This window comes from Garra rufa, chromosome 13, assembly GCF_049309525.1.
Source record: "Garra rufa chromosome 13, GarRuf1.0, whole genome shotgun sequence".
Classification (NCBI taxonomy): domain Eukaryota; kingdom Metazoa; phylum Chordata; class Actinopteri; order Cypriniformes; family Cyprinidae; genus Garra; species Garra rufa.
The window spans coordinates 32685474-32709833 of NC_133373.1; the positions used below are offsets into that span (position 1 = coordinate 32685474).

At 36.4% G+C, this 24360-nt stretch overlaps 1 protein-coding gene across 1 annotated transcript in view; it reads left to right on the forward strand.

Annotated features, from left to right (window-relative positions):
• ncoa1 (nuclear receptor coactivator 1) overlaps positions 1–24360 on the forward strand; it is a 54814-nt gene that overhangs the window by 14386 nt on the left and 16068 nt on the right. Inside the window, exons 3-13 of the mRNA XM_073852777.1 lie at positions 1887–2020; positions 9892–9989; positions 10155–10332; positions 14123–14302; positions 14552–14650; positions 16347–16487; positions 16702–16849; positions 18895–19852; positions 22180–22345; positions 22443–22619; positions 22725–22842. Coding sequence (XP_073708878.1) covers positions 1887–2020; positions 9892–9989; positions 10155–10332; positions 14123–14302; positions 14552–14650; positions 16347–16487; positions 16702–16849; positions 18895–19852; positions 22180–22345; positions 22443–22619; positions 22725–22842 — 2397 coding nt within the window. The remainder of the gene's footprint in view (positions 1–1886; positions 2021–9891; positions 9990–10154; positions 10333–14122; positions 14303–14551; positions 14651–16346; positions 16488–16701; positions 16850–18894; positions 19853–22179; positions 22346–22442; positions 22620–22724; positions 22843–24360) is intronic.

Genomic DNA, 24360 nt, shown 5'->3' on the forward strand with positions numbered 1-24360 from the left:
ACAATTCTCTGGACTCTCTAGGTAAATACTTATCAAAAAGAATTGGAATTTACCTGTTGGGAAGCTATAACGGAATCGTTTAGAAAAGGGGCCTGTCCAGATATACTCAAAAGCCTATAAAGTCTAAATGAAAACTCAAAACTTCACAAAACCCGTTAACAAGCATTAGCTAAACAAGCTAATCAAGCATGTAAAGTTTTAGGGAGATCGGACCACAGCTGCCACTATAACAGTCATAAATGTTAAAAAACATCAGATTTCTATGGCAAATTACCTGTGTTTGCCAAAAATGCTTTTTGAAATAATTGATTTTTAGCTGGTTACTGGCTTGCTACATAATATGTAATGTCTTTTTTCATATATGCTTAAATGCCTTAAAGCGCTTGAACCTTGGTAATCGCTGCTTGCAGCTATATTATATTATTATTTTAATATAATCCCACTCAGAGATATCTGGCCTGAGGATTCTCAGGCCCTGATCACACCGAACGCGTTTTTGCAGTGAGAGGCGCCTTTTTTGAATGGTTTTCTGTTGGCAGTGAGCGTTCTGCGCGCTGCTTATGCGCCCCGGGCGCCTCGCGTTTTCTGAGCGTCTGAAGTTAATAAAAAAAGCAACTCTGAGCGGAAAAACGCCTGACGTCATTCTCGTTTTTTCCATTGTCCAATCGAATGAATGGAGAAGCGGGCCTTCTGTTGTGGTGACGAAAGTTTACCGTTGCTTAAAAAGTCCGGAGACTGCAAGAAATGGAGGAGAAACTTTTGGTGTATTTTGTGGGTAAAACGGAGCTGTATTTTTGGGGTTTCTGCTAATATGACAGTTTAATTAACAGCAAAAACAAAGATTTTAGAGCGCTCGCACTGTAATCCTTTGATTTGACTGACAGGACAGCTGTTTTGGTCGTTGCCTAGCAACATAAAAAACCGCAGCACACTGCTCTTTTTTAAAAGTCACCAAAAAAAAGGCAGTGCTGTGCGCCTCGTGTTTTTAGAACTAAAAGACGCGTTCGGTGTGATCGGGACCTCAGACAGCAGAGTTTCAGTTAATAAGAAAATGGTCAAAATTTAACTTGTATACTATTCAAAATTGTTCCCTTTAATGGGGCCATTTTTCCCTGTGGTATTTAAAATGGTATAGAATATTGATATTTTTAAAAGTGATGTATGAAAGATACTAAATTACACTATTGTGACAACCCTAATGAATATAAATGATATATAATTTATTTATATATATTTATATTATATTTTGTGTGTTTCATATAAATTAAAAAGTGTCATCATAAATCAACAAATCATCAACCCAATTAATTAAATCACAAACAAAATATGTGACCCTGGAATTTTTTTTTCTGAAAGCTGAATAAATAAGCTTTCCGTAAATGTACAGTTTGTTAGGATAGGACAATGTTTGGCAGAGAAAAAACTTTTTGAAAATCTGGAATGTGAGGGTGCCAAAAAATCTAAATATTGAGAAAATTGCCTTTAAAGTTGTCCGAATGAAGTTTTTAACTATGCATATTACTAATAAAATATTAGGTTTTGATATATTTACAGTTGATCATGATTTTTACTTAATATGCTAATGGCATAAAAGTAAAATCAATCAGTTTGACTCATACAATGTATTTTTGGCTATTGCTACAAATATACCCATGCTACCTAAGACTGGTTTTGTGGTCCAGGGTCACATATTGAATATATGGTGAATATTCCATATAACAGCCAGCCCTAGCATATTATTCAGTGTAAATTCTTCTTTGAACCCATACTTTGACTTAGAATATTGTTTAAAAGTTGATGTGGTTCACTTTAACAGCTATGTTATTTTGCTTGTTGTCATCCTTCAATAGGGTCATCTCACTCATTTGCTTATTCTCGTTCTATAGTTTGTCACCCAGAGTGTTGGCCCTCTCTGTTTTCATTCAGAGCCTGAGGAAAGTGGGGGCCGCAGGGGCGTGCGAGAGAGCAGCCAATGGCGATGTTGCCCTGCCCCCTGACCTTGTGCAAGAGAGTGCCTCTCGTAGACCTCAGCTTCCCCTCTCTCCCTGCGAGAAAGGAGAAACAGGAACTTGCCACCCCTCCTCTAATAACCCTGCTTTAGGGTGGTGCTAATGTTGACAAGAACACACTTTCACCTCTTGAGCTTAACCTTATAGATGTGTATATTAAACTAGTGTGTTGTCACCTGAAGGGCCTCTCATGGCACTTTTAGAGCTTGGCAATATGACACACAAAACTGTTCAATGGTAGAAGTGTGTCCTTTTATGCAGTTGTAGATTATGTGGGTGAGAGAGATAATGAAACATTGAATAATGTGAAAAATTAGAGAGCAGGATGTGCCTTGGGAGCCATTTTTCTATTGAATTTCCATTAAAAATGTAATTGTGATTTATTCTGTCACCATAACAAAAACTACTCATAACAAGATCTTTAATTTTGTTCAAGAATATCAGCACAAGTTTAGATAATTCAGAAGTGCGTCAGTAAATTGAAAGCATTTGCAACTTCAAAAGTTTCATAACATTGTCTGTTCGTGGGTGTGAGAAAGGTTGTCGTTTGTCGGATGATATGAATGAGGACACTAGGACCAAATGTCACTTTAAGTTGGATGAAGGGTACATCAAAGACATTTTTCACATTTCAGCTATGCTCTCATACAGCACAGCGCACTTCATTAACATTCCAGCCCGTCAGAAAATTCACTCGAAAAAAATCCAAATCCGATTCAATTTGAAACCTGAGAAATGAAGTCAGAGCACAATTGACATGGCAAAGGTCATGAAAACTGGCAGCCATTAGCTTTGTTTGCTCGCTGTGAAGTTTAGTGCCTGGGTGAAATTACTTTTTGAGGGCCGTGTATAATGATAGTAATTTGTTCACTTTGCCGCTCTTATGACAGGATGTATTTAATAGGAGGAGAATCTTTACGCACCTCACAATTTTAGCTATTTCAATTCAGTAAATCACAGTCTGATTGTAGAATGATTCTTGATGCGTCACAATTGTGATGGTTAAGTACATTCACTCTTTTTAAATGTAGGCTATTTCATGATGCATGATGCATGACCTTGAATCGTTGTTTTAAGATGATAGAGCCGTGGTCGTCAACTGGCGGACCGCAAGATACGTCCATGCGGACCGTGAAAGCTTTTGACATATTTAAATAAAAAAATGCCAAACGCTAATCTCTAATAAATAAATTTATATCAAGCACACCAGGGTCAGCATTTGGGTGCAATCTTCCGTGCAGTGATGAGAGCAGAGATCGGCGCATTGCGTACAGACGGATGTAGCTTTTAGTGAGTGAAAAACGTTGATGGAAAACACATTATGTTGGGGTTACGTTGCAAAATATTGTAAATATATATTTTTATACTGTATTTTTATACATATTTATATTTTAAACCATGACGGTGAGTCAATGGATATCACACAAGCAACGTGAAAACTGCGCAATATGTTAAAATGAAAGTAAAATCAGCGCTTTCAGCATCTGACGTGCACATTCTCTCAGAGACAATGATAGACGAATATACTTCATATGCTGATATTAATTTACTTCCCTAATATTTCTCTTGTGCGCTGAACACAGTGGGGGACAAATAAAGAGAAACGTATTTTGTGTAGGCTAAGGGTTGTTTTTGAAAGTCTGTGTTTAAAATAATTAATTTTCATTGATGACTGCAGTATTATTAGGGGTTAAGAAAGTCTTATGATTTCAGGTTGTCTTAAATGTGGGAACTAAAAGGCAAGAATTGCGATGAAACATTATAAGGCTATCCATTGAATAAATATCAGCGCTGCACGTTTCAAAGTCAGCTGCGGTGCTGCTTTGTGTACCATTCTGATAGCGCTTCCTGCTGGAAGAGAATGATCTGCCATTTTTAATCAGTTCCTATCAATCTTCTCTTGTCAAAAAGACCAATGTGAAAATCAATCCATGGTTTTAGGCAGCAAACACGTAGAGTTGTAAATGTGAACTGATGGATCGACAAGATAATGTATTATACAAATTTAAACAATTAAGGCAGTAAAATATATGTATATGTTAATATAATACTTGATTGACAATAATTGTTTAAAATAATATACAAATTGATACTTTTGACTCTTGAAGGCTGGAATGTGAAGTGTATAATTTAAGAAATCTTTTTTGTTTTGTAAAACCTGCATCTGAATTGTAAATCATGCTTTTTACAGTCATTTTAATTAATTATTTATTTATTTATTAATTTAATTTTTGTTCAGGTCTTTAAAAAGGTATTTAAATGTCTAGAATTTAAGCTAAAATATGCTGCAGATACCCTGGTCTTGCAAAAAACATAAATAGTTTTTTATATATAATTGTCCGGACCTCGGCTGGTGAGCAGGGTTCATTACTGGACCTTGAGCCGTTTTAGTTGAAGACCCCTGTGATAGAGAATAAAACTTGCCCACTCAGAAATGTATAGTTCACCCGAAAATGATAATTCTGTCATTAATTACTCACCCTCATGACCTTCATTCATCTTTGGAACACAAATTAAGATATTTGTCATTAAATCTGAGAGCTTTCTGACAATAGACAGCAACGCAATTGACACTTTCAAGGCTCAGAAGGGTAGTAAGGACATTGTTAAAACAATCCATGTGACATATTACGGTTCAACCGTAATGTTATGAAGCTACGGAAATGCCTTTTGTGTGCAAAGAAAACAAAAATCACACATTTATTCGACTGTTTCTTGTGTTCTTCTGAGGGTATGTGGTTGCAAAGGTGTTTTCAGTGTTTTATAGGCTGTTTGCTATGTAGTATGTGCTCAGTAGGGTATTTGTTTAGTGAATTTCTTGGGTGGAATTCATGAGATTTTGTGTGAGACTGTAAGATTTCCCATGGTGATTTTGCAACTGGTTTTGCCACGTTAATCAACAGAAACCTGCTTGGTTTGAAAGTTAACATACTTTGCAACATGCTAAACCAATGACAAACAGCAATTGACCTTTTTGTCACCAAATGTTGCAGAAATTGTACTAATATGACCTCTCTTCATATTAAACCTATATTAATATATTTTAAAATATAAGTTATTCTTGTGATGCCATGCTGAATTTTTATCAGCCATTACTTCAGTTTTCAGTCTCACATGATTCTCCAGAAATCATTCTAATATGCTGATTAATCACTGTTATTATCAATGTTGGAATCAGTTGTGGTGCTTAATTTTTTTTTTTTTTTTTGGAACCTGTGATTCTTTTTCTCAGAATTCACGAGGAGTAAAAGGTTAAAAAGAACAGCATTTAAAAAAAAAAATCTTTTCTAACAATATAAGTCTTTGCTATCACTTTTTATCAATTTTAACCCATCCTTGGTGAATAAAAGTATTAATTTCTTTCAAAAAAAGAAAGAATAAAATGTACTTACCCCAAACTTTTAGATGGTAGTTTATATTTTTACAAAAGATAATTTTTTTTTTTTTACAGAAGATTTAAATAAACGCTGTACTTTTCCACTTTTTATTTGTTAAAGGGGTCATCGGATGCAAAACTAACTTTTACATGTTGTTTGAACATTAATGTGTGTTGGCAGTATGTGTACACAACCACCCTACAATGATAAAAATCCACCCAGTGTTATTTTTTTAATCTTTAAAAGTAATTTCCCCTTTTTAAAATCAGGTCATTCTCAGTTTCTTGACGGTGTGATGTCACACCGACAGAGGCCGCTCCCACGATAATTGATTGACATGAGTGCCTTACCTTAGACCCGCCCTCACCAAGCTGAAACAGTCCGACTCCGATCACCATTGTGTCGACTTAGGTGCAGAGGATGACAAGAATTTTTCAGATTTAGGTGTCCTGTTGTTGAAGTAATGATGAACATGGCAGTCGTCATTTACTCCTGAGATTTGAGCCGCTGAAGACGCAGAGGATTAATGTTACTTTCGTTTTTAAAAGAAAAGCATTGATCCCGATCTGCATATGCGTCTATGTTGGTGCGAATCATTCGTGATGCAGCTTCACCCACAGCATCACTGAGTATAAGGGTTTTTTATGCATCTTTGCAAATGACCTTTCTTAATAATGTGCTAGTTAGCGTGTTTCACAGCTAAAGCGGGTAAAGTAAACATTACGGATCGAGAAGAGCTCATTAGCATTTACAGGAACATGCAACAGAACAGCTTGCTCTAAAAAGGGCAGATTTTGACAAAGTAAAAAGAGTGTTTTTTACGCTACCATTGAGAAATTTTAACCAAAGTATGTTTTAGACTTCTCATTAAGACCCTAAAGAATCATATCAACTTGTGGAAAATGGGCATCCAATGACCCCTTTAATGTAAAAATATAGAATATAATTTATTTATTTATTTATTTATTTATTATTATTTTATTTTATTTTTTTACCTTTTTCTGATAGTGTAAGTAATGTTTATTTAACCAATCAAATGTGAATTGGACATGAATATACATTTGATTAAAAAAAAAACTGTGAGGTCTTTGCTTGCTTATTTCAGAACACCATTGTACATTATGGGATGAGGTACGAAAGTTTAATTCTTTTGGTTAGGGAATTGAACGAAGCCGTAACCCAAGTATGAGCAATAGTAACGGTGATCCATGCCTTGGCAAACAGCAGTAATAAATGAATTGTGAAGTATTTTGCTTTGATTCATGTTGCCCCTTTGAAAGAGAGTAGGAGAGTTCTGGCAGTTCTGTATCTATAGGCCAGCTGTCCATGTATGTGACACACCAAACACATTGAGGCTTTACATGATGCAGATTGGATCCCTTCTGTTATGAGATCAGGTATCGCCTGCTGCACCACTGCCACAGTAACATTGCTGCCATGGCAACTGGCTGTGTTTGAAGTGGGAGTGGTGTCAGAACGTTGTGATTGATTGCCAGGGAGGCTGATTGTGGGATTGACTGGGACTCCCATTTGTATTCATTTGGTTAGAGCTTATCGTGAGGATGTGGAGCTTGGTTCCTTTTCTCTTTTGTCTGTCCACAGATTCTCCTAATATTTTCCACTGACCTAACCACATGATGACTCATTTCAGCCCATGCAACCCGGGTTCAAGATAATGTCACCAAGTTCAGTTTTCAAACCACAATGCAAAACTGCATTGTTTATTTCATGATCCATGAAGCTGCCTATACTTAAGGGACCAAAGTTGCAATGCTCCTTCGATTAATGGGCATCACCAATACATTTTCATTATTCAAAATAGAATGAATATATTTGCAATCATCATATGTACACTACCAGTCAAAAGTTTATGAACGTTTGATTTTTTTTGTGTTTTTTAAAGAAATCTCTTCTGCTCACCAAGCCTGCATTTATTTGATCCAAAGTACAGTAAAAATGTGAAATATTTTTTACTATTTAAAACGTTTTCTATCTGAATATATTTTAAAATTTATTTATTTATGATTTCAAAGCTGAATTTTTAGCATCATTACACTAGTCACATGATCCTTTAGAAATCATTCTAATATTCTGATTTGCTGCTCAAAAAACTTCATTATTATTATTATTATTATTATTATTATTATTATTATGTTGAAAACAGAGGAGTAGAATTTAGTCAGGTTTCTTCGATGAATAGAAAGTTCAGAAGAGCAGCATTTATCTGAAATAGAAATCATTTGTAACATTATAAATGTCTTTATCACCACTTTTGATCAATTTAAAGCATCCTTGCTAAATAAAAGTATTAATTTCTATAATTTCTTTAAAAAAAAAATGACTCCAAGCTTTTGAATGGTTACAAAAGCTTTGTATTTTAGATAAATGCTGATCTTTGTATCTTTCCATTCATCAAAGAATACTAAAAAAATTTACTCAGCTGTTTTAAATATTAATAATGGTAAAAAAAAATGTTTCTTGAACAGCAAATTAGCATATTAGAATGATTTCTGAAGGATCATGTGACACTGAAGACTAGAGAATGGTACTGAAAACGTAGCTTTGATCACAAGAATAAATTACATTTTAAAATATATTCAAATATAAAATGATTATTTTAAATAGTAAAAAATGTTTCAAAATTGTAATGTTTTTGCTGTACTTTGGATCATATAAATGCAGGCTTGGTGAGCAAAAGAGACTTCTTTAAAAAAAAAAACATTAAAAATCTTACTGTTCAAAAACTTTTGACTGGTAATGTATAAATTATGTATTAGTGTCATTGTAAACCAGCAATATTCAAGAGATCACAGATTTGGAATGACCAACTTTTCTTGCAATGACTGAAAGGGTCATCCCTTTGGCCTTCACCTGGACAACCTCCTAGAGCAGCCCAACATCTTGCAATCTCAGTGAAAAACAGAGGAATTCTGTCCTTTAAATAGGGGTCATATAATTAAGGAAATTAGCACCAGTTGCCAGATTAACACCAATAACTTGGAGGTGTCTGTAATTTTGATCAGAGTTTGTTTTCAAATATCTCAGTTTTTTGTATACTGTGCTTCAAAATTCAATTCATTCATGAAATATGCTTAAAAACCTGCCCTTCTACTGCTCTTAGGATAACTTCAAATAGGACCAAGCAGTGACCTTGAAATTTAGGAAATTGTTTTATAGTTTTAATCTCAGCTGTATTATTATTAGTTTTATATAATCCCAAGATATCGGCATCAGCCATCAAAAAAATCCACTATGTAAAATTAGAAATAAGTAGTTGTGCTCACATTTGAAGTTAACTATGTCAGTCACTTTCCTTACAATGTACTGGCCCAAACATTTGCCTAACATCTCTGTAAAACCGCTAAAACTCCAGTTCCCTCCCACCCGACTGACCTCATTTTAAACCTTTGCGTTCCAGAGTTCAGAGCGCAACAAACCAGATTGATGTCGTCGCCGAGTTGAGGCCTCTGCAGAAGTTCCTCGGTGGAGCTACGTTGCTATTATGTGTGTAAATACGGCACTCGAGCTCTGAACTAAATTTAGCCTTTCCTTCGAGAAGTCTTCACTTAAAATGCAGCCCAAAACAAACAGTCTCGTCCTCTCTTCTCTCCAGCTGCTGGACTGAGCCGTGTTCTCAGAAGCTTTGATCTCGAGAGGAGAAAGAAGGTTAAGTAGTTTGGCCACAGAATAATCATTGACACTTTATATCAGCTCTTTGAGTCGAACTGGGATGAGAGTGACCGAACTGTGACTCTTCGGTCTCAAGCTTTTCTCAAGAGTGCTCTCTGTACTTACTGCGGCTGGCTCCTGGCCAAAAGTACCACTTTGCTCACATTAGTCTTAGAGAGGCTTCCGCTGCATAGCTTTCATCCACCCAGTCCAAGAGAGGAAGGAGGACAATAGTGAAATGATGCATGTTGTTTTTGTGCCGCTTACACATTAGAGCTCTGACGGATAGGGATGCGTAAGATTTGTTCGGGAGGTGTGGATTACATTCATACCGAAACTGGACTCAAAACCAGAAACCAAAATGCGAGGCAATGAACTGTGTGAATGTGTTTCACTAAATGCAGATATATTCAGATTACAGTAGTGTTTTTACGAAGAAGTGTCTCATGCTCACCAAGCGTGCATTTATTTGATCAAAAATACAGTAAAACCAGTAATATTGTGTAATATTATTACAATTTAAAATGACTGTTTTCATTTTGAATATCTTTCAAAATTAAAATTTTCCTGTGATTGCAAAGCTCCATATTCAGCAGGCATTACTTCAGTCTTCAGTGTCATGTGATCCTACAGAAATCATTCCAATGATGATTTAGTGCTCAAGAAACCATGATATATTTTTTTAAAGATTCTTTTATAAACAGTAAGTTAAAAAATATTCTCTTCCTTATTTTGTTTTGTTTTGTTTTGTTTACTGACACTGAATCTGATTCTATAGTGTATATTCAAGCACTCAAATGATCAGAAATTCTGTTTTTTGTGTGTCCACAAATCAGCTCTGATGTCTCCAGATGATGAGGTGCAAAGGAGTGACATATCGTCCAGCAGTCAGGGCATGGTGGAAAAGGAAGCTCTTGGGCCACTTCTCTTGGAGGTATGTTACACAATTTAAACTGTTTATCTGACTGACATTGAGGTTATATGATCAGCATTTTTATTCTGTCCTCATCTGAGCCTGGCCCAGTTCCTACTGTATGCTTAGAAAAGACAAGCTTTTGTCCAACGTACATCTTAATTTTGTCTTCCATCTCTTTTCAAGGCCCTGGATGGCTTCTTTTTCGTCGTGAACCGTGAGGGGCGCATTGTGTTTGTGTCGGAGAATGTCACCAGTTACCTGAGTTATACCCAGGAAGAGCTGATGACCTCCAGCGTCTACAGCATCCTTCATGTGGGTGATCACAACGAGTTTGTGAGCAAACTGCTACCCAGGAGCCTTGGTGAGTCTCTCGATAGCTAAAGAGCAGAATGATAGCTAAAGATTTAACAGAACATTTAACACCTAACCAGACGTGATAAAGCATGGCAGAGATGCACTCAGGAGATATTTGATGATCAATGTACAGTTTTGGTCAGTAGGAATTTGGACCAGTGGGATTTCTTTGTGGGCAGGGCTATTAATTACTACAGTCACTGCTGGTTAGGACAAAAACTAAAAGCAGGTAGAGTTCTGTGTTACAGGAATAGTTCACCCAAAAATGAAAATTGTGTCATTAACTTTTCACCCCCATAAGACCTTTGTTCATCTTCGAAACACAAATAAAGATATTTTAGATGAAATCTAAAAGCTTTCTGACCGACCGTACACAGCAAGGGTCCTACCACGGTCAAGGCACAGAAACATAGTAAGGACATCGTTAAAATGGTCCTTGTGACATCAGTGGTTCAACCGTAATTTTATGAAGCTGCGAGAATGCTTTTTGTGTGCAAAGAAAACTAAAATAACAACTTTATTCAACTCTTCTCCTCCACATCACTCAGCACCATTATGGAGAGTATCACGACTAGGGTTGGGTACCGTTCGCATTTTATTTTAATCTTTTTTTTTTAAGATTTATTTTTTGGCATTTTTGCCTTTATTATGATGGGACAGATCAGACATGACAGAAAGCGAAGTGGGAGAGAGATAGGGGCGGGATCGGGAAAGGTCCTCGAGTCGGGATTCGAACACGGGACGCCCAGAGCGCAACAGCGCTATATGTCGGCGCTTCCCACAAGGCTATCGGCGCCGACACTGTTCACGTTTTAACACATTAGTACGGTACTGGTATCAGTACATGAAACAGTACCTTTTTTTTGGTACTTTACTCTGTGTAATAACAAAAAACATTTATTCAAGTGAAAAAAATAAGTCCAAAAAATTCAACATTTTGAACATTTTTGGGCTTTTTTTTTTTTTTTCAAAAATTCTAGTGTGTTTTAATTTTTCTGATAATCAAATAAAGGCATTAAACATTTATTCATTTTTAACAGAGGTTTAAAGTTAAAATGAATACCTTGAAAAAAATTGTGTGAATATTTCTTTAAAAACTTATAGTAATAATTGTTTTTTTCCACAGTTAAGTGGTTAATCTGGTTGTAATATTTATTTTTATGATTCATTTATTTATTATTTTTTTAATTTGACAAAAATGGAATATATGTGATAGTGATGCGCGGATGGCGGTTATATCCGCGGGCGCTGCGGATAATCCGCGGGTCAGGTGGGTCGGGTAATAAAAAAATGCATTCTGATTATTTGCGGTTGGGTCGCAGGTAGGTCGCGGGTAGATGAGATAAATCAATGATGATGCCAATATTAACTACATTTTTTATATGAACCTGTTTTAAATCCTTTTTACTTTCATCAGGCATACAATTTCATTTGTGTGTGTGTGTGTGTGTGTGTGTGTGTGTGCGTGTGTTGGCCTGTTCGAGAAGTTGCGGTGACAGAAACGGTGACATTCCAAGTTATGCCTGTGTTAATAGTATTGAGTACGGTAATGCAGTGGTGCATTATCCAAAATCATGACAGTCTACCACATGAAGAGCTAATTCAATCGCATGTTAATAAATGCAAATATTCCCTAAAACCACCCAGTAAAGACAGTGATGTGGTCAGGACTGTGGCGCCGGCTTCTTTTGAAATATATTTGACGATTGTGCCTGATGCGCCTGCGCCCACTCTGTCCACTTCTCTGCTGCCTGTTCATACGCGAGAGCATGTAAGGGGAGGTGCGCAGTGGTATAATAATACATATTATTGATTACTTATTTGAATCAGTACATTATAACGAAATCAATACCTTAACAATGTAAAGAAGCAGATTTTTACAATCAGAATATTTCTAAACTGGTGAACCCCTGTAGCCTAAACTTAAGTCCAAGCATCCAGTATGCGTTCATATGGATCTAATACAGAGAAAACCCGGCCGATTTCATCAGAGATTGCGGAGAGTCGCGTCCAGATGTCAGATAACATAACGTTATTCTTTTCAGCGTGGATTTGGCTTAAAATCACGAGTGATTAATTGTATTTGAGTGCACAGCGATGTGCAGATCAGATGAATCAATCTGCTGTTAAAATGAACCATCCATTCCTCATATCGTCAGGCAAAACTAAGAATAAAAAAAAAGTATAATATGACGGTCGGGTGCGGTTAGCTAAATCAGAGAAAAATATAGGTGCGGGTGGGTAGCGGGCGGATAATTTATTTGAAGCTGCGGATTCGGGTGACGTTTGAGCCCATCCGTGCATCTCTAATATGTGACCCTGGACCACAAAACCAGTCTTAAGTCATAAGCAGGGTTATATTTGTAGAAGTAGTCAAAAATATATTGTATGGGCAAAAATTATCGATTTTTCTTTTGTGGCAAAAATCACTAGGATATTAAGTAAAGATAATGTTCCATGAAGACATTTTGTAAATTTCCTGCCGTAAATATATCAAAACATAATTTTTTGATTAGTAATACGCATTGCTAAGACAACTTTTCTTAATATTTAGATTTTTTTTGCACCCTCAGATTCCAGATTTCGTATATTGTCCTATCCTAACAAACCATACATCAATGGAAAGCTTATTTATTCAATTAAAAAGAATGACCGTTATGACTGGTTTTGTGATTCGGGGTCACATGTAAAAAGTACATTACACTGTACAGAAGTAAAATATTTCTGTAACATTTGTCCACCATTCTTACATACAGAGGCAAGCAGAACATGCACGATTCATATTTAAACTGTCTTTTTGCGTTTTACTAATCACAAGCACTAGTCCATATTATGATTCGAATTAAGTGACAGACCTGCTTTTGATTCATTCATCCAAAAATTGCGTGGCATTCTGTGCTATAGAGTACATTCCATTCTTTATGAATGGACTCTGTGATCCTATTAACGTTGTTGCTGAAACCATATGGCCCTATAAATTTAACCACACTTCAGAACATTTCGGTTTGCCTGTGTGTTGTGTTTGAACGAGTTGCAGGGGTGACATCCCGTTATAGGGTCTCTCTCTCTCTCTCTCTCTCTCTCTCTCTCTCTCTCTCTCTCTCTCTCTCTCTCTCTCTCTCTCTCTCTCTCTCTCTCTCTCTCTCTCTCTCTCTCTCTCTCTCTCTCTCTCTCTCTCTCTCTCTCTCGGTAACATATGCACCCAGATGCGTTCTCAGGTATTGAAATTAGGCACTGATTGATTTAATGTGAATCTGTACTCGGTAATACAGATGCAATTCGGTTGGTACCCTTAAAAGTACAGAGTTCCGTACCCAACCCTAATCACGGCGCATTCCCATGGTGCTGCTGACCTAGAACACGCATGCGCTGCGCCTTGTTTACGTTCTTGGTACTCTCCATAATAGCGCTAGGATGAAGCAGAGAAGAAGAATTGTTAAATAAAGTAGTTTTTTTTTTCTTTGAGCACAAAAAGTCTCAAAGCTTCATAAAATTACTGCTGAACAATATCCTTATTGCATTCCTGTGTCTTGTTCGTGGGAGGACCTTTGCCGTCTATGGAGGGTCAGAAAGCTCTCGGATTTGATCAAAAAATATATTTATTTGTGTTCCAAAGATTTTACAGGTTTGGAACAACATGAGGGTGAGTAATTAATGACAGAATTAAAATTTTTGGCTGAACTATGACTTTAATCACTAACTCTAAATACTAAAATAAGGTTAAAGGAGCTCAGTGACACTCCACCGGTGGTCTTTATCTCACACATAACTTACCTTGCACATCTGTGTGTTTTCAGTCAACGGTGTGCCATGGCCTCAGGAGCAAGGCCGAAGGAACAGCCACACATTTAACTGCAGGTTGCTGAAAAGGCCTCCAGACGAGGTGGACTCAGAGAACCAGGAGGCCCGTCAACAGTATGAGCTCATGCAGTGCTTCACGGTCTCTCAGCCCAGAGCACTGCAGGAGGAGGGCGAGGGTGAGACCACACACATACTCATAAAGTCATACCCATATAAATATTTAGCTTTGTGCAGGGAGTCTGATGAAGCTGTCATTGACACGCCAGTGCTCAAATATGAAATCAGTTTTTTATATGGGGGTTCAAAGTCTGAGCCCACTAATAAAAACTCTTCTATTTTGCATATTTTCCTAATTTAATTATGTTCATGTTCTGTGCGCTATGTGTTGCATATAGCACTTTAAATTATGTCTCTGTTGTCCACAGACCTGCAGAGCTGTTTAATCTGTATAGCATGCCGAATGCCCCGTCCACCTCAGATCCCTGTCAGTACAGAGTCCTTCATCACCAAGCAGGACCCTACAGGTAGTGTTTCATACACATACAAACACAAGTCTCAACTGCTAGGACCTGTTAATCTGGCCACATTATTATCATGTAAGAGCTCATGTAGGTTTATTGCCGTAGGCTAACAAAGATGAAAATATTAAATTGAAATACTGCAAAGCAGAAAAACTGTGGCTGAAATAGCTGTAGCTGAAATAAAATAGTGATAAATGAAAGTAAATAGTGTCTATAGTCATTGAGAGAAACTAATATGTTCACATTGACATCACATCAACAAGTGGCAGGTACACTGAGCTGACGCATTGTTTCCCATAATTCTTGTTTAAATACAGAAATGGCCTTGTCCCTCAAAGAAAGCTTGCTTAGTTTGGTACGCTACTGTTCAAAAGTTTGGATTTTTTTTAAAGAAAGTCAGGGCATATTAAATGATCCAAAGTGACAGTACAGACATTTAGAATATTACAAAAGAATTATTTTTCAAAGAGCTGCTGAAAATTCTGTTTGGCATCACTGAAATACATTTCAAAATATAATTAAATAAAATAATAAAATAATTTATAAAATAAAATTGTAATTTGTAAATTGTAATTATATTTCACAATATTACTGTTTTACTGTGTATTTAGTCACTTAATTACAGTCTACTTTAAATACTACTTTTCTTCTTACTGGTAGTGCAGATATAGTATAAAAATAAAATATAGAAAAATATACAATGCTGTTTAAAAGCTTGGGATCGGTACAATTTTTAATGTTTTTTTTTTAATAAGAAGTCTCTTCTGCTCTTCAAGTCTGCATTTATTTGATCAAAAATAAAGAAAAAATGTAATATTGTGAAATACTATTACAATGTAAGTAACAATTTTCTATTATAATTTACAATAATTTTCTAAAGTGTTAAAAGGAACAGCATTTATTCAAAATAGAAATCTTTATTAACAATATAAGTCTTTACTATCACTTTTTTCAATTTAACACATCCTTGATGAATAAAATTACTAATTTCTTTCACAGAAGAACAATAAATAAATAAATTGGCCCCATACTTTTGAACGGTAGTGTAAATAAAGATAAAAAGAAAAAACTGTCATAAGGGTCAATTTTTTGAAATTGAGATTTATACATGATTTGTAAGCTGAATAAATAAGCTTTCCATTGATGTCTAGTTTGTTAGATTTGAAAATCTTGAATCTGAGGGTGCAAAAAAATATCGAGAAAATTGCCTTCAAAGCTGTCTAAATGAAGTTCTTCACAAAGCATATTACTAACCAAAAATTAAGTTTTGATATATTTATGGTAGGAAATTTACAAAATATTTTCATAGAACATGATCTTTACTTAATAGAAAGAAAAATTGATAATTTCGACCCATACAGTGTATTTTTATCTATTGCTACAAATATACCTGTGCTACTAAGGTTTTGTGGTCGAGGGCCACATATTAAAATAAAACACAACCATCAAAATTGTTGCTAAAAATACGCAGTGTTACTAGTCTCAAAAGCCTTATCAGCAGTGGGCAGAAAAAGTCGGCTGGAGAAGAATAACAAGCCTGCAGACCGAAACTGAAACTATGAACTCTGTTCTTGCAGAAGAAAGCGCAAAACGGTTTGTTGTTAAATCTGTGATTTGAAAAGCTTCCTGCACTTGAACCTGAAATCCTGTTTACAGAATCTAATGTTTGATGTATGTATGTGTGTGTGTGTGTACTCAGGGAAAATCATCTCTATTGAGACGAGTGCTCTGAGGGCCACAGGCCGACCAGGTTGGGATGACCTGGTCAAGAAGTGCATCTACGCATTCTTCCAGTCTCAGGGCAACGAGCCCTCCCATGCCAAGAAGCTGCTTCATGAGGGTGGGTGCTTTCACACCCTTTCAAGCTGTTTTGAGTAGTACTTGATATTTTAAAGCAGTAAGGATCTGACCTTGCCTTTCTTTACCAACCAACAATTATTTTAAAAACTGATCACTGAAAATGTTGGCATGCAATTATAGTTAGCAAATGAGACCCAGTGTTGCAAAGTTAATAAATGTGTTAACTAATTTTTATGCTTTGTGTGTGTTGACAGTGATGACCCACGGCACGGCCATCAGTCCTCTGTACCATTTTACACTCGGTGACGGGACGTCCCTCAGTGCGCAGACACGCTGCAAATTCTGCTGCCCCCCAAACCCAGATGTACAGCCCTTCATCATGGGCATTCACACTATAGACAGGTAGCTGATGATGTCCTTTGCACAGGGTTCGTACAAGGTGCTTAAAGTGCTTGAAGTACTTTGACTTCTTGAAATTTAAGACCTGCAAAACTCTTGAAAATAGCAATATTCCTGAAGAGATACTTGAAAAGTGCTTGAATTATTGAAAGACATGGTATCTATGAAAGAAGTTCATGCAATTCACACAATTCAAAAAACATCATACTATTTTTCTATATTTCAGTAAAAGGAGTAGTTCACTTTCAGAACAAAAATTTACAGATAATGTAAGTTGTCATCTAAGATGTTCATGTCTTTCTTTCTTCAGTCGTAAGAATTATGTTTTTTGAGTAAAACATTTCAGGATTTCTCTCCATATAATGGACTTCTATGGTGCCCCCGAGTTTGAACTTCCAAAATGCAGCTTCAAAGAGCTCTAAACGATCATAGCCGAGAAAAAAGGGTCTTACCCAGCAAAATGGGTTATTTTCTAAAAAAAAAAAAAAAAAAAAAAATTTACAATTTATAGACGGTTTCATCAGGCGCACGCGCCTGGACCTAAGTTGACTTCCGGTCTGTGTTTGTTTATCTGTCTGTGTCTGGTTCGTTTCGCGGGCTACAAACGCAGCTACTAATGATTAATGAAGTTGGTCTCAGGTTATTGTGCTGTGGTATGTTTTTCCCAAACATTTATTTATTTGTGGCGACCTGCCACGATATAAAAACCGACCGATTTTCCAATAGGCTTCGTTGAATAAACATGAGCACGTAATGCACGTTTCAAAATCAAACCGAGGCGTGGGTGTTTTTATATCACTGTATTTCTGAAGAAAGACTGTCTTTAGAAAATGTCATTTTCATTTCATCCTGCATAAGGCAGCGTTTGTAAATTAAGAGCTGCTTTGTCTATAGCCATTACCGGGGAAACCTGGTTTCTCGTGCTTAAAGCACCTCCTGCTGGCAGAGAATGAGTTTGCATTTTTAATAAATCAGTCTAATTTATTCAGCCAACATATTTCGCTTGTTATTAAAAAAATAATCTACTCTAGAAGGACTTGTTGTTATTGATTCTATTTGGATGTCTACCGGAAGTTAAGTTAGGGCCACAAAAGCACGCATGCGCAGTAATGTTTATTATGTTGTTGTTGTTGAAACCGTCTATATACTTTTTACCTTCAAATGCTTGTTTGAGATTAAAAAGTATATAAGTTGTAAATGTTTTTCAGAAAATAACCGATCATTTCGCTAGATAAGACTCTTCTTTCTCGGCTGGGATCATTTAGAGCCCTTTGAAGCTGCATTTAAACTGCATTTTGGAAGTTCAAACTCGGGGAAGTCCATTATATGGAGAGAAATCCTGAAATGTTTTCCTCCAAAAACACCATTTCTTTACGACTGAATAAAGAAAGACATGAACATCTTGGATTACAAGGGGGTGAGTACCTTATCTGTAAATTCTGTAAATGATTCACAATGAGTCCTGATCTGAAATGATGGTTCATGAATCATTATTTCAGATCAGGACTTCAGAGCATGTATTACAAATCATTTGATTCAGACTGGGAATTGGGTGTGGGTTTGCAAATCATTTGATTCAGTTCAGGACTTGTGTATGGCGAATCAGTTGTTTCAAATCAGGATTTCGGAGTGATTTTCCGATTTTTTTTTTTTTTTTTTAATTTTTTCTTAAATAGTATAAAACATCAAACCATTAAGGTACACAAATACAAATCCCTTGTGAAAATTAACAGTGGTTTTACTATAGTAAAAGTGTAGTAATTACTTTGTAATATTTTAGTAGTGATACTTTGCATGTGCTTCACTTTATTTTTGCCATTTTTTATTAGTATATTTTTATTTATAAATTTTTTCTTTAGAATTTACAATTTGAAAGAGAATACATTGTTTGATAAGTGAGATCTCTGATTAAAGTCAAGAAGTGAAAACCTTGAAAACCCTGGAATTTAATTTTACAGTATCTGTACGAACCCTGTTTGCATTTATATAAGCAAATCACAGAATAATGACTATTGGATCGCATATATATATATTTTTGTGTGTTTTAGGGAACACAACACTGCTAGCTCTCAGGAAAACACTACCCCCAGCCTTCCGTCTCCTGCTGCCCCACCTTCCCGCTCACCTGCCCTGCAGCCCTCCAGTGACCTCAGCCTCCATCTCAACAACAGCAATGGCACCTGTGCCACTCCTGGACCCCCCACACCCACTCCACCAGGCTACCTGACGCCCAACCGCGTTGGGCCCTCCCAGCAGGTCAGCAGCCCCTCTCCACTTGGCAGCCCTCTCACAGCCACCCCTACCTCATTCATGTCGCCTCGACCTCCACGGGGCAGCCCGGGCCTGGCCAGCAGCCCTCGCGTACCGGGTCATCCTTTTTCCCCCTCGGCGCCCGGCATCCACTCGCCCGCTGGCGGACTGACCAGGCAGCAATCTGCCGGCGACAGTGTCAGTTTTTCTCTCCCCTCTCCCTTACCCCACAGACAGACTCCGACCCCCAGCAGCTCCCCGGCACGTCAGCCCCCGGCCAAACCGCCGGAAGCGTCCGCTGATGAGCCTAAGGCCGCTGCGGCGGGCAACCCCAAACTTAACCAGCTCTTAGACGGTGCATCCGAACACGACTCCCAAGGCCGTCCCTCACCCGTGGCCCAGTGTCCGGCTTCTCACAGCAGTCTGACTGAGCGGCATAAGATTCTGCACCGTCTGCTCCAGGACAGCAGCCCTGCAGATGCGGGCAAGGAGCCTGACATCAAGAAGGAGCCTCCGACCAGTCCCAACGCGGCCTTGTTAGCACGAGGACATGGGAAGGAGCCCCAGGACCACCAGCTGCTACGCTTCCTGCTGGATACAGATGAAAAGGACCTGGAGGACTTGCCACCTCCGGCCACCCTCAGCCTCCATACGGTCAAAGTGAAGGCAGAAAAGAAAGGGAGCAGAGAGAACATGCTCTGTGCTGCTGCCACCAACACTGCTTGTTCGCCTCAATCCAGTGACAAGCCCAGTCCGGTATTTACATCCGTATTTTCTTATTTGTACTTAAAGGGATAGTTCACCCAAAAATGAAAATTCTGTCATTAATTACTCACCCTCATGGCATTCCAATCCCGTAAGACCTTTGTTCATCTTTGTAACACAAATTAATTGAGTTTAATTAATTATTTAATTAATTTAGTTAATTAGTTTTGATGAAATCCGAGAGCATTCTGACCCTGCATAGACAGCGACGTAACTGACACATTCAAGACCCAGAAAGGTAGTAAAGACATTGTTAATATAATCTGTGTGACATTAGTGGTTCAACTGTAATGTTATGAAGCTAATCTTAATTTGTGATTTTTGCTTCGTTGGCACACAAAAAGTATTTTCGTAGCTTAATTACATTAAAATTAAACTACTAATATCACATGAACCATTTTAATGATGTGCTTAAAGCTCTCAGATTTCATCAAAATCTTCAAAGACGAACAAAATCAAAGACAAACAAAGGTCTTACAGGTTTAAAAAGACTTGAGGGTAAGTAATTAATGACAGAATTTTTATTTTTGGATGAACTAACCTTTTAATTATTATTTTTTAAATACATTTTTGATGACCTTTACAGCTTAAGTCAAGTTAACAGTACTGTTCAAAAGTTTGGGGATGTAAAATATGTTTTTTGAAAGAAGCTCCTTATGATCAAAATACAGTAAACACAGTAATATTGTAAAATAGTATTACATCTTAAATGAACTGTTTTGCATTTAAATATATTTTCATTTGTTCCTGTGATGGCGAAGAAAAAAATTCAGCAGCCATTAATCCAGTCTTTAGTGTCACATGATCTTTCAGAAATCACTCTAATTTGCTGTTTGGTGCTCAAGAAACATTTCTTATTTTTGCACTTGGACTGCTTTGTAGAAACCATAATCTTTTAATAATTAATCTTAATCGTTTTTTAATGAACAGAAAGTTCAAAGGAACAGCATTTATTTGAAATAGTTTTTTGCAACATTATAAATGGTTTTTACTGTCACATTTGATCACTTTAATGCATATTTGCTGAAAAGTATTGTTTTTTTTTTTAATTGACCCTAAACTTTTGAATGCTGTAGTGTATTTACTCCTGAGCTTTTGGAAATCTGACCACAAATAGGATGTTTTGCTGATTGGAAATACTCTATTTTAACATCAGAATTACTATTTGTTAATAAATCTTATTTTATATTTCATAAATGGTAACAAGAATGAGATGAAAAATGCACACCATGACAGTACTTCAACAATTTTAATTGAAATATTTTGAAAACCGCGTAAAGAATTCACAGCATTGTATTACAATAGTGTAATTATTATAATGCTATTTCAGAAGCTCAGGTTTTCACAGCAAGGTCATTTTTCAGACATTTTTGTTGAATGTTTTAAGTTCATTTTAAAATGTTTGATCTAATTTAGCACTTTTTCGTAAAGTGAAATTAATTTTTATTTGCCATTTTAGTCAGAATAAAAATGACTGTTTGGTCAAAAGACAAGAACTACAGTCAAACCAAAAATTATCCTGACACCAGATATAATTTTTGAGATTTTTTTACTAGTGGGTGCAGGCCACTATAATTCATTTATGTAGGTTAGGAAAGCAAAATAAAGTAAACTGTGACATATTATATCCAAAAATTCTTCATACAGTGGACTACCAGTAAAACTGATAAATTTGGGACCAAAAATTATTCAAACCTTTGACCTGACCATGTTTTGCTTAAGTGTTTTCCTTTAATTGCTAATGCGACCTTTTTACACCACAGACTAAACAAAATTAAGCATTGATAGTTGTGTAAATATTGTCATACTAACAGTTGTCTGAATTTTTAGTTGTTTGTAATCCATTATATACCTTTCTATAAAGATGAACTTGTTCTGACACTGTTTAACTCTGAGTTCATGTCATATTTTATTACCATTTTCTAAACTATAGTGAATAAACTGTGATAATGTGAGAAATGTTAAAGATGTCTGAATAAATTTTGGTTTGACTGTATGAATAACAAAAATTGTGTAAAAAATATTGCTTGCCATTATATTTCAGCTTTTTCTCACTTTTGTGGCTGGACATGCCCACATCTCATCATTCATGTCACAGGAAAACACTCTCTAGCTTTAGCGTGAATATTAATAATATATTTAGCAGGCCTTACTCTCACTGTGTTCACTCTATTACTGTGTTCTTAAACTGTCAAACCCATGTGTTGATTTGAGGCAATCACATGTGGACTCTGTCTTTCTTGTTTTCTGGTGTGCCTTTTGATGTTGATGACCTTTGCTCTCATTTCCACCCCACCGCTGTGTCTTTACATGAGTAGCAGTTTCCCAGTACCGATCTGGACACTTTAAACCAGCTCTTGCCCACTTTGAGAAGCTCTGTGGGAGGTAAAGCAGTAGAGGAGCCAGTGCTCGCCCAGCCCAGTGAGGACAACCTTTCCATCGGGTTGAATGTAAAGCGAGAGTCACCAGGAACATCAAGCCAAGGTAAGGGCTTGTCCCACTGGAGTAATAATAAAATTCATAATATCGTTTATCTTAAGTCCTCAATAACTGCTTTTTCCTCCTTCACTTCCTTCTGTAGCATTCCCTGATGGATCAAACCTCTCAAATCAGTCGTCGTTTGAGTTCTGTGACCCCTCCACACCAAACCAGGGTCAGGTGCCAGATCTTGGCCAGACAGACCCGTTTCAGCCACCCAAGGAGAGCAGCAGCCCCTTTGCCAATCCAACCAGCCTCAACTCTTTCAACACCAACACAGGTGCAGGATTGAATGCGTCACTATGTTTGAAAACAAGTTCGATTATTCAACCAAGTGGAGAAGTAAGACTGTTAACAATTTTTGTTTTGGTCTCCTTTGATTTAGGTCTGGCCAAGTTGGAGCTTCTTGAGTCCCAGTCGTTCCAGCCCTCGTCCCTGGTTGAACCAATGACCTTCGATAGCAGCTTGTCACAGACACAGGCCCCTCTATCCTCACCTCAAGAGTGAGTGTTTATAAATGTCATACAACAGTTTGTCTTGATCATAATCAGGCTACAGAAATGAACAAAAAAATTATTAATGTAATAATAATAGTAATTAATTTATATTTTACTGCAACCTCTTGTTTCTTTCCATTTTTCATGTGTTGTATACTAGGGATGTAACGGTATAATCATTATCTTGATATCGTGGTATTGCGATGGCAAAACTGTCTTGTTATCATCGTGATCACATGACGATATGAAACAAAAAGTATAGTTTTTAAAATATATTTAAATCCCCTTTAAAGATCACTGAAAAGATTTACTATTAATCACAGAACCGGCTTTACTGATGAGATACGCATGACAATCGCATGCGATTTATTGCACAGCCCTAGCACAGTATCTTTCAAACAAACTAAAACCAAAAGCACAATGTGGCTCAATCCATTTCTCAAGTCTGTTTTTGCTGTGTTTGTTTATTGAATGTGCTGTGAGTTTAGCGAACATTTTTGAACGCAATGACCACCAGTTCTTTCACTAGATGAAAGTGAGGGGAGTTTTCCGTCTAAACAAAGGCTCTACTGCTGTTCCCGTCAAGATAAAAGCTTAAAAGTGCCGTATGAAATTCTGATAGCTAGCGGTTTAAATGGGTAACATTACTGCAGTCCAAATTTAAAATACCACTTTCAAGTGTAGAAATTAGGAAAGTATTGTAATTCCCGTACTGTTTTGTAAAGCAAAAATAATATACCTATGAAATAATTCATTTTCATTATTTTACAGTGCAACTATTTTACAATATGGCTATTACTGTCATAAGAATAACAATAATATGAAATTGTTGTTATTATTACTGTTATATTCTAATTTATTTAGCTTCCTAAACGCCAGTGTAATTTAGACTGAGACAGTATATCACAACTAAAAATAAGGCTAAATCCCCTTTGAAGTTCAGGTACTAGTGACAAGTACAAGACTTTTTTCTGACTTAGGTTTTTGAACATGGGTTGAAGCTCTTAATTTTGAACTCTCAAAGTGCATTAGATAGAAGAACGTAACTTTTTATTTTCATTTTCTTCTAAGTCTTCATTTGACTTTTTTTTTTAAATGTCGCAATAAATATTGTATTGTGAGCTTCATATGGAGATATTATCATATTGTGAGATTTTTATATCATTTCATCCCTATTGTATACACTAAAAAAATTGAAACTATAACAATTATTTAGAAAAAAAAGCCTGTGAATTTGTCGAAACTCATAAAAAGTTGAAATTAAATATATTATAGTAATATTTGTTATTATAGTGTTATTATTTTTAATTAGACTTTTATTTTAATATTTTAATTTTTATTTTTAATATAAGTTTTAGTAAATTTGTAATGTGCTTATATTATATTTATTAATTTTTGTTAAATATTCTATTTAGCTTTATTTTTGTCAAGTAATGTATCGCTGATTGAAGGGATATTTCACCCAAAAAATGAAAATTATGTCATTAATTACTAACTCTCATGTCATTCCAAACCCTTAAGACC